Source organism: Armigeres subalbatus, chromosome 3 (genome assembly GCF_024139115.2).
Source record: "Armigeres subalbatus isolate Guangzhou_Male chromosome 3, GZ_Asu_2, whole genome shotgun sequence".
Classification (NCBI taxonomy): Eukaryota; Metazoa; Arthropoda; class Insecta; order Diptera; family Culicidae; genus Armigeres; species Armigeres subalbatus.
Window position 1 is genome coordinate 158,764,471 of NC_085141.1, and position 11,238 is coordinate 158,775,708.

The 11,238-nt window shown below is 45.8% G+C and overlaps 1 protein-coding gene across 1 annotated transcript; it reads left to right on the forward strand.

Moving 5' to 3' along the window:
• Positions 1 to 2,454: 2,454 nt before the first annotated feature.
• LOC134222088 (uncharacterized) lies at positions 2,455 to 8,655 on the forward strand. Its single transcript, XM_062701236.1, has one exon. The coding sequence runs from the start codon at positions 2,455 to 2,457 to the stop codon at positions 8,653 to 8,655; it is 6,201 nt and encodes a 2,066-aa protein (XP_062557220.1).
• The last annotated feature ends 2,583 nt before the right edge of the window (positions 8,656 to 11,238 follow it).

Below are 11,238 nucleotides of genomic sequence, written 5' to 3' on the forward strand. Positions count from 1 at the left end.
GCGAGAGAGGTGGGCAGACCAGGTACAAAACGACTTGGCGAGCGTGCGGATTCGAGAATGGAGAGATGCGGCCTCGAACTGTGTATTGTGGCGTCAAATTGTAATTCAGTGTTATCTGTTTAGATGTAAACTGAATAAATGAAAATGAAAATGAATCTGTGGTAATTTATTCACTTTCTACATACATATTTTGTTATTCCAAATGCGAACCGGTTTATAGCAACTTAACATATTTCTTGCCGTGGAACATGGTTTTCTGTCTGATTTAAGAAACGAACAATCAGCTTTTTAATTTGATGATGCAATGGCATAACACGAAAATACAATACGGCAAAAGTTCTCTAGAGCCGACCCTGCCACTTCTCAAGTGAAGTCTTTTTTTCTCCTGGTTCACCTCAAACGCATTAAGAACGGGTCTCCCCCACTAGCAAGATGCATCATGGGGAGAACCTTACATTATTCAAGTGATGCTTAGAAAAAACATAGACATAGATATGTAGATACGTTATTTTCTGTCTGGGTTCTACGGGCGCTTTTTCGGTTTCGTCTCTATGTACTTTGGGACGTGTGTCTCCCTGGCTGTGGCAGCAATCGCTTCCTGAAAACGTATGCCAGGCAAATGCAGCCGCCGAAGACGACGACACTAGTGGCCGTATGAGTGTATAAGTAGGACAAAAGTGCATACATCAGGTTGTATGCACGTGAGACTGGAGAAAATGAGAAATGTTTTATCCGCTCCCAAAAATCATGAGATTGGAACATTTCCACTGTTCAAAAAGTAGGGGAATTTCTTCTGTCAGAGAAGAGCAGCACATGAGCAGCCGTACGGAAGATTGGTTGGTGGAAGTCTCAATAATGTAAAGTTGATACTAAATGTTCTAAAATTTCGCGCGTTTTACAAAGTAAGGTTGCTAAGTAAATTGGATACTTGGTAATTACTTCCAGAATGTAAGAAGGTATAAGCTACACTTAGCAAGAATGTACTCATTCCGCGGTAAGACACTCGAAGGAAGGTTCGAATCCCAGCTTGGTCATAGAAATTTGCGGATGAGAAATTCTCTCGGACACGGCTTATTTTAGCATTAGCATTGAGCAATTCGCACAAATTCGTAGGTGGTACAAGTCAAGACTATTGTATGAGAGTAGCATCACTTTCATCCGTTACCACAGATATTGATTAGGGACTAATCACTATCTCTTAGATGGAAGTAAATGCATTCTCCAACAGTCGAGATCTGTCCTGGCCACGTCCTTGCGAATGCTGAGGAAGGGGAAGGATGGTTAGTTGGACACTTACTTAAGAAAGATGCAGAGGTTTTGGGATTGTGTGGGAGGTTATAGCATTAGGAATCGGTTTTGGTAGAACGTGAAACATAGAAAGAACTAAGATAGAAATACAAAGTAGGAAAGGGACAAGCCTGGAATTGAACCCACGTGTTACTGGCAGCGCTGTCGACGGCGAAATGATTGTGAAACCACTGTCCGTTCCCTCGCATCTGGGCGATTCTCGCCCAGCAGACTGTCCCACAAACAACAGTATTGACTGCACAGAAGAATGTCAAAAGTAGACAAAGCCCAGCATCGTGAGTGAGCACATTTGATACTGAATCACATTTGGTAGTTATCAAGTTATTACTGTAAAAATCCGCAATAGTAATTCAGTCAGTAACAGTCGGAAAGTGCCAATAGAGTAGTTCAATCAAAGAGTAGTCAAATTAGCTGCTATTAGTGAGTGACAGATCATAGTGAAATTATACAGAATTTGTTGAACTGATTACGAAATTTATGCACTTCAGGTACCGCATTATAGTGAATTTCGGTCGCTACTTTATTTCCCACGCAGTAAGTGGAGAACTGTAAAATTAGTTGAGGTAGGTCAGATTCGTTACTGTGCCGCTTTTGAGTGATTATTGGAAATTGAACATGTAAACTGTAACATACAGTCATTGAAATTACCAAACATAACCTAGAATATAATTTACAGTAGGACCGATCAAATTGATTAGACGGATTGAAACGCGGACCAAAGATAAAACTGTAAAACACTGATAATGTAAGTTATAACTGTATCTGTCTCTGTATCTGTATACTGAATTTGCCATGAAATTAAATTTCAGCTTGAAGCTGCTAAGTTTGCAACTAAAAAGACGGTGTTTGTTCTGACGTTCGGGAACATTCTTCAAGATTATCATCCGAAGTTGGATGATAGTTTCCCGTCGGCGGTCCGCGCAGTTTTCAACCGGAGACAACAGCCTATTCGGATTCGACCCAGGATTGAAGAAATTTAACATCGCACCCATCAGCACGGCGGACATTCGATCGCATCAAAACTCAAGTCAGTATTCGCTTTGTTTGCCTTTACCTGTGACATCAAAGGATCGCAGTGCCTGCAGCTGTTAGTGTAGTAAGCTAGTTTAGTCTCAGGCAGTTGAGTTAGATCAATTAGAACTAATCATGACGACAAAGGGCAAAAATGTCACGAATACGGAAGCTATTGATAAGCCGTGTAAAAAATGCAATCGAAAGGGGGGCGATGATAATTGGGTCTGTTGTGATGTCTGTCAATCTTGGGAGCATTTTCGGTGTGCGGGAGTGAATGAATCGATCGCAGATAAGAGCTGGAAGTGCAGTGTTTGTTTGACCGATTGGGATGGTGGTGACAATAATGGATCAAAATCCGATGTGTCCTTTAACGAGTCGTCCGTAAGCAAGAGCAGCAGCCGTGAATCACAACGATTGCAGCTTAGTTTGCAGCACTTAGAGGAGCAACGGAAATTGAATAAACAGCGAGCCGAACTGGAAAAGGAAGCCAAGCTGAAACAGTTAGATGAAGAGCAGGAATATTTGAAGCAGAAGTTCGACCTGTTAATCCAAATAGATAAGGAAAAGGATTCATCAAGTAAGCGGAGTGGAATAAGCAAAGTGAGTGGAGTGAGTGTGAAAAGTAAGCGTGATCAGATGGAGAAGTGGTTGAAGGGATCTAAGGTGGACGAAGTTGGTCAGTCGAAACCATCAACGTCAGCAGTACCATCCATCGTAGGAGTTAATGAGCTGCAACCACCAGCTGTTTCGCTACAGGTTCCAGTTTATCCACTCCCCCAAAATTCTGGGAATGTTATTACATTGGCGAAATCCTACGAACAACTGCAATCAGGAATTCCGACGGCGACCCAGATGACAACGAGTTCTCTAGCAAACGTTCCGACTGTGCCATTTTCTGAAGTGGAACATGTTGAATCAGTTATTCCGGTTCGACCAATCGTTCCCACCTCTTCGTCACCGTTCGTACCGGAAATCATGAGCCATTCAGTTAGAACAGCACCCCAGCTAACTAGTACAGTTCCGTTACGGAATGTAGCTGCTTCTCCAGGAGTAACATTTAGTGGAATTCAGCCGTGTTATTCTAGATCTTCAGCAGCATGCCCGGCAGTGTCGTATGCATCAATGCAAGGAGGTGTCGCGCATTTGAATCTGCCGTCATCTAGTTTCCGTAGTGCATCAATACCAGGTAATCCATCGAATTCAGCAGTTTTCCATGGTGTTGGATCGTGGGCAAACCCAATGCAACCCGGATCAGTCAATACACTGGGGCCACCTACAGTCGGGAATGGAACGGTGACATACGGACAAGGTGGAGCACAAAGCAACCATACAGCAGGACCAACCAGCGCACAGTTAGCAGCCCGACAAGTGATGCCACGGGAGTTGCCAAAGTTTACCGGAGATCCGCAGGAGTGGCCTATTTTCTATAGCTCGTTCAGAAACACTACGGAAGTTTGCGGGTACACGGATGCTGAGAACTTAGCCAGACTGCAAAGATGTTTGGGTGGTTCGGCACTGGAGGCTGTACGAAGTCGGCTTCTTTTACCAGCATCGGTTCCATATGTGATTGACACGCTCCATAAGCTCTACGGTAGACCGGAGATACTGATCAGTTCGCTGCTGAAGAAAGTTAGGAACGTACCTCCACCCAAGGCAGAGAATCTAGCCACAATTGTCACTTACGGTTTGGCGATTCAGAATCTAGTCGACCATATTGTCTTGGCTGATCAACAAGCGCATTTATCAAACCCAATGTTGCTTCAAGAGCTGATCGATAAACTGCCTACATCGTTGAAAATGCAGTGGGGAACCTTTAAGCAAGCCTTTCAGTACGTCAACCTGGCGACATTCAACAGTTTCATGGCAGGGCTGGTGAACCTAGCTTCAGAACTTAGTATTGGTTCTGATACCGCGCAAAATCATCACAAACAAGCTCGAACTGAAAGGTTGAAGCATGGGGAAAAGCTGTACACGCATGCCAGCGAAACGCCTAGCACGTTTAAGCAGGAAAAGGCAAATCATAAAGAAGAGACTGTTTCTAAAGCCTGCTCGTACTGTGGAAATGCAAGTCATCAGATCCTGAACTGTTCCAGCTTCAAGTCGTTGGATATCGGGGCGAGATGGAAGGCAATGCGTCAGAAGAACTTGTGTCGGTTGTGTCTAGTTCCTCACAAGAAGTGGCCTTGTCGTTCAAGGAAGGAATGTGGCATGGACGGTTGCCGTATTCGTCATCACATGCTGTTGCATAGCAGCCCGCCTTACCGAAGCGAGTCTGTTGGTTCACCAAAGTCGGTAGAGACGGTACACCACAATCATCATCACACGAAATCCTTTTCGCTTTTCCGTTATCTGCCAGTTACTCTATATGGTAATGGGAACCATGTCGAAACCTATGCGTTCTTGGATGATGGATCGTCATCGACCTTACTAGAAGAAGCGCTAGTTGCCAAGCTAGGAATTGAAGGAGAACCGGACAACCTCTGGCTAGGCTGGACAGGAAAGATTGGTAGACAAGAGAAGAACTCCAGGAGAATCAGTGTGAAGATTTGTGGTACCCGTAAGAAGGAATCATTCGAGTTGGGAAACGTAAGGCCGGTACGGGAGCTCGGACTACCTAGTCAGACATTGGATTACATAGAGATTTCAAAGGTCTATCCTCATCTACAAGGCCTTCCAGTCAACAGTTACGTCAACGCAAAGCCCGGCATGATTATTGGCATCGAGCACGTACACCTGCTCACCAGTTTGAAGATCCGTGAAGGATGTAGGAGTAAGCCAGTAGCCACAAAAACTCGACTGGGCTGGTGCATCTACGGGAGAAATTCGGGAAATGATGAGACCATAGAGCAGTTGAACCTCCACGTCTGTCAAGAAATGAGTAACAGTGAACTGTATAACTCTATGAAGAAGTTTTTCGCCGTTGAAGATGCTGTGGTGACGAAGTCGTTACAATCCGAGGAAGATCTGCGAGCTCGCAATATCCTGGAAACAACAACAGTACGTCGAGGAAATCGAATGGAATCTGGCTTGCTATGGCGCAAGGACAACGTTCGTTTTCCGGAAAGCTACAGGATGGCAATGAGTAGGCTTAGGGGATTAGAAAAGCGACTGTCAAAGGATCCAGAACTACGAAGAAGGGTCAATGAACAGATAGAAAGTTACGAGCGAAAGCAGTATATCAGAAAGACATCAGAACTGGAGATGGCAAGCGTTAACGCTCAGCAGATTTGGTATCTGCCATTGGGAGTAGTGATCAACCAGAAGAAGCCCAATAAAATTCGGATGGTTTGGGATGCAGCCGCAAAGTCTGGAGGAGTCTGTTTCAACGATATGCTGTTGAAGGGCCCGGATCTTCTAGTGTCGCTAGTAGACGTACTGCTAAGATTCAGACAAGGAAATGTTGCTGTTTGTTCGGATATCCGGGAAATGTTCCTGAGAATTCTCATTCGGGATGAAGACAGGTGGTCTCAATGTTTCCTTTGGAGAGACAGCCCCGAGTCAGCAGTACAAATCTACATGGTCAACGTCGCAATGTTCGGTGCAACATGTTCTCCGTGCATTGCACAGTTCGTAAAGAACACAAATGCAAGCGACTTCGAAGAGCAGTATCCGAGGGCAGTAGAAGCGATAACAAAAAACCACTACGTTGATGACTTCCTCGACAGTGTCACCTCAGTGGATGAAGCAGTGGAACTTGTTGAGCAAGTCAAAGTTATCCACGCAGCAGCAGGATTCCAGTTCGGAAAAATACTTTCCAACGATAAAGCTGTACTATTCAGGCTCGGTGAAACGGAATCAACTGTTAGTAAATCTCTGCACCTCGACAAAGATGGAACGCATGAACGTGTTCTGGGTGTGGTGTGGGTTACAACGGAAGATAACTTCATATTCGACTGCAATGGATTGGAGGAAGTACTAGGAATCAACAACACGATCCTGACGAAGCGTCAAGTCTTGCGCATCGTCATGAGGCTGTACGATCCTCTAGGGTTTGTCGCGCATTTTGTAGTACAGGGGAAAATACTGATGCAGGAAATATGGCGTACCGGCACTAACTGGGATGAACCTATTGTCGAGCAGTTATATGATCTGTGGAAAAGGTGGATTGAGCAGTACAGTAGGATCAGTAAAGTTAAAGTCCCTCGTTGCTTCTTCGGAAGTTTCTTCCCAGAGCAGATTAGTGACATACAAGTCCATATATTGACGGACGCAAGTGCAGCAGCATGTGCGTGTGTGGCCTACTTGAGGATTACAGTTGGCGATTGCAGTCAGTGCTCGCTCATAGCAGCAAAAACAAAGGTCGCGCCACTTCGAGCTCTGTCCATCCCACGTTTAGAGTTACAAGCAGCCATGATGGGATCCCGCCTGCTACAAACTATCTGCACAGCACTTACTGTCAACATACATCAGCGTTTCCTGTGGACAGATTCGGCAACAGTTCTAGCATGGCTTCGTTCTGACAATCGTCGTTACCATCAGTTCGTATCCTTCCGTGTAGGCGAGATTCTGTCGCTCACCAGTGTGGATGAGTGGCGTTATGTTCCCTCTCGAGAAAATGTAGCGGATGACGCTACAAAATGGAGCTCTGGACCTTCATTCGATCCTGGTTGCCGTTGGTACCAAGGTCCCCCATTTCTGCAAGATCCAGAAAGTCAATGGCCTGCGGAAAGGACGGGAAAAGAAGCCGAAGATGCAGCAACAGCCGAGGAAATCAGCGTCATTGCGGTGCATCGGGCTGCCGAGGAAATTATAGACGTTCATCGTTTCTCGAACTGGAACAGACTGCTGCGTGCGACAGCTTACGTTCATCGGGCCATCGCCTCATGGAAACACTTATCGTGCGAGAGGCCGCTCGCAGTCCTTTGTCAAACCGAATTTCTGAAAGCAGAGATAACTTTGTGGCGTCAGGCTCAAGCGCAAGTGTATTTCGAGGAAGAGCATTCACTAAACGAAGGAGGCAGTATTTCTAAAGGGAGTTCGCTTCGAGCACTTTCACCATTCTTGGACGAAAAAGGTATCCTTCGAGTTGGCGGCAGGATCGATAATGCACCGAATATGCCATACAATGCGAAGCACCCGGTCATATTGCCAAGAAATCACCGTATTACCTATCTTGTAGTGCTTAGCTTCCACCAGAGATTTCTCCATGCTAACAGCGAAACAGTATGCAACGAGCTGAGGCAGCAGTTTTACATTCCGAGAATGCGAACCGTAGTACGGAGCGTATGTGCTAGCTGCCAGTACTGCAAGATTAAGAAAGCTGTTCCAGTTCCACCGTTGATGGGACCGCTACCAAAGGTTCACCTGACACCGTTCATCCGTCCATTCACCTACGTTGGTGTCGACTATATGGGTCCTTTCGAAGTAAAAGTTGGTCGCAGTTTGGTGAAGCGGTGGATATGCCTTTTCACTTGCCTAACAGTACGAGCAGTTCATTTAGAGTTAGTACACAGTCTGTCTACGAAGTCTTGCGTGATGGCCTTCCGGAGATTTGTTAGCCGAAGAGGTGCTCCGCTCGAAGTGTTTTCGGATAACGGTACCAACTTTGTGGGTGCAAGTCGTCAGCTGTCAGAAGAGATACAACAGATCAAAGCAATCAACAAGGATTGTGCAGCCACATTCACCAACGCAATGAAATCAGTATCGGACAGTCTACATCATCCCACGGACGAAGTGTTAGAAACAATAATGCTAGAAGCGGAAGGAATTGTGAACAGTCGTCCTCTGACCTATGTGCCGTTGGGAGCAGACGATCAAGAAGCGCTAACTCCAAATCACTTCATACTGTACGGATCAAGCGGAGTGATACAGCCTACAGTTGATCAGCCTAGTGATCGGAACGTACTCCGTGACAGTTGGGCAATCTCTACAAACATCGTAAACGATTTCTGGCGCAGATGGGTGCGCGAATATTTGCCGATGTTGACAAGACGGACTAAGTGGTTCGAGAACGTCAAGCCATTGGAGCCTGGCGACTTAGTCGTGGTGATTGACGAGAATACACGGAACAGTTGGGAAAGGGGACGTATTCTGGAGGTTTTTCCGGACAAGTTAGGTCAAGTACGACGTGCAAAAGTACAGACAGCTAGAGGAGTATTCGCCAGACCTGCAGTCAAGTTGGCTGTTCTAGACGTTTGTGCAGGACATACGAAGTCGGATGGAGTTGTGACTGAGACGGAAGTGGTTCACGGGTCCGGGGATGTTACTGGCAGCACTGTCGACGGCGAAATGATTGTGAAACCACTGTCCGTTCCCTCGCATCTGGGCGATTCTCGCCCAGCAGACTGTCCCACAAACAACAGTATTGACTGCACAGAAGAATGTCAAAAGTAGACAAAGCCCAGCATCGTGAGTGAGCACATTTGATACTGAATCACATTTGGTAGTTATCAAGTTATTACTGTAAAAATCCGCAATAGTAATTCAGTCAGTAACAGTCGGAAAGTGCCAATAGAGTAGTTCAATCAAAGAGTAGTCAAATTAGCTGCTATTAGTGAGTGACAGATCATAGTGAAATTATACAGAATTTGTTGAACTGATTACGAAATTTATGCACTTCAGGTACCGCATTATAGTGAATTTCGGTCGCTAATTTATTTCCCACGCAGTAAGTGGAGAACTGTAAAATTAGTTGAGGTAGGTCAGATTCGTTACTGTGCCGCTTCTGAGTGATTATTGGAAATTGAACATGTAAACTGTTACATACAGTTATTGAAAATACCAAACATAACCTAGAATATAATTTACAGTAGGACCGATCAAATTGATTAGACGGATTGAAACGCGGACCAAAGATAAAACTGTAAAACACTGATAATGTAAGTTATAACTGTATCTGTCTCTGTATCTGTATACTGAATTTGCCATGAAATTAAATTTCAGCTTGAAGCTGCTAAGTTTGCAACTAAAAAGACGGTGTTTGTTCTGACGTTCGGGAACACCACGACTCCCTGCTTATAAGGCAGAAGCGGTAGCCACTAGGCCACCGAGCTCTTGGACACGGCAAATTTTGTACACATATTCACTTTCGGTTCGTATGAAACCACATAGTCCGTGGTGGGACACCGCGTGAGAAATCATCTGCGTTTAAGGAATTTCGGAAACACGGATCGATAGTTCTTCACAATCGGTACATTGCTGGATAGAATCAGGCTCCAGGGATGGATAGAATCATGTTCAATTTGCTTAAAAACCTCCCAGACGTCGCGAACAGGCGCTTATTGAGCTTGTTCAATCAGTTACTGGAGTGCAACATTGTTCCGGATAATTGGAGGCAAGTGCCATCCAGCCATCCAAGCCATCCAGAAGCCCGGAAAACCCGCGTCGGATTATAATTCGTATCGCCAAAACGCGATGCTGTCCTGTCTTCGGAAGTTGTTGGAAAAGGTGATTCTCTTCCGGCTAGACAAATTGGTTGAATAGAATTATTTTTTGTCAGATACACAATTTGGTTTCCACAAGGAAACGAAGGACTATCTTGCGATGCTTTCTTCAGAAATTCAGCTTACTTTCGCTAAAAAAGAGTAAATGGGCTCAGTTTTTTGTACATTAAAGGGGCTTTTGATTTAGTTTGCGTTGATGTCTTATCCGACAAATTCCACTCGTGTGGACTTTCACCAACTTTGAACAATTATTTGTACAATTTGTTGTCAAAGAAGCGTATGAGTTTTTCTCATGGTGACTCGGCAACTTTACGAATTAGCTACATGGGTCTCCCCTAGGGCTCATGTTTGAGCCCTCCACTTTACATTTTTTACGTCAGAGACATTGATGAATAGGGGCAGCAGGGACCATGTCCAAGGGCTTGACGAACCTTCCCCAGCTGTCTGTGAGTCAGGGAGAACTGCCTAGGGCGTGGTGGGATTTAGCAGTGGGCTCTGCTAAAATCCCTCCCAAAAAACCACAAGTGCCCGTAAGCAGACTCTATCAAAGCGACTGTGTGCCGCTTCAAAAGCACAAGCCCAGGGAGTGCCATTGGCACATCAGGATTGATCCCAGTAAGATCCTGATTATGGTATACTGGTTGCATGTTATTGGTCTTGTTTTTGGATATTGAGATATTGTGAACGCGAGGGCTGGTAGTCTGATTATTCTATTCTCTTAGTAAGGCCGGGTGACACCGACCTGAAACGGCGAATGGGCTAATGGCCAGGCTGTCTTCCGTCCCCTAAAACCGTGGTGGGTCTTGTAGCACGCGGTACAATCCTGTCGCTCAGCTGGCAACTGAGTGGGAGTAGGCTCAGATGCTGTTCCCTGACTAGCGCTGATCTGGCTCTGAACACGAAAGTGTCAACCCTCGCATGGCCTCCCTGCATGCCGCAAGGTATGTATAGATAACCATGGTATCGCGAAGGCGACTACACCAGCAGGATTCGACAGCAGCCGCAAGAGGGTTGATGATGATGATGGTTTGTTTTTGAGGGATATTAACTCAGGCGGTCATTCATCCCTAGCAAGAGGGACCCAACAGCGATGAATTCTATCAACACAAAACACAAAACGTCGAGGGATGCAGGTGAGGCGAAAGGTGGTAAGGAGAACCCTTTCACCAGACGTAGCGGCCTTGAAAGGTCTCCCCAAAGATCGCCGGGGGAAGGCGATGGAGAAGCCCGTGGAGGGTCTGAGGAGGTGCCGGTTGAAGTAAAGATGGACGGCCCCACCCTGACCCGCGTCATCAAATCTGTGATGGCGAACCACGAAGAACGCGGTGGTCACACGATTGAGGTAGTCACGGAGGTATCCGACGTGATTATGTCGTTCCTAGACAACCGGGTTAAGTACAGCAAGGATCTGAAACTTGCTGTGCAGGCACTCTGTGCCCTAGTAGTTGAGGCCAAATCGGAGTGGAGGTCCCTACTAGAGGCCAGCAAGAGTGCGGAGAGAGAGCTCCGCAAACTTGTCAAGGAGCGGAAGCAG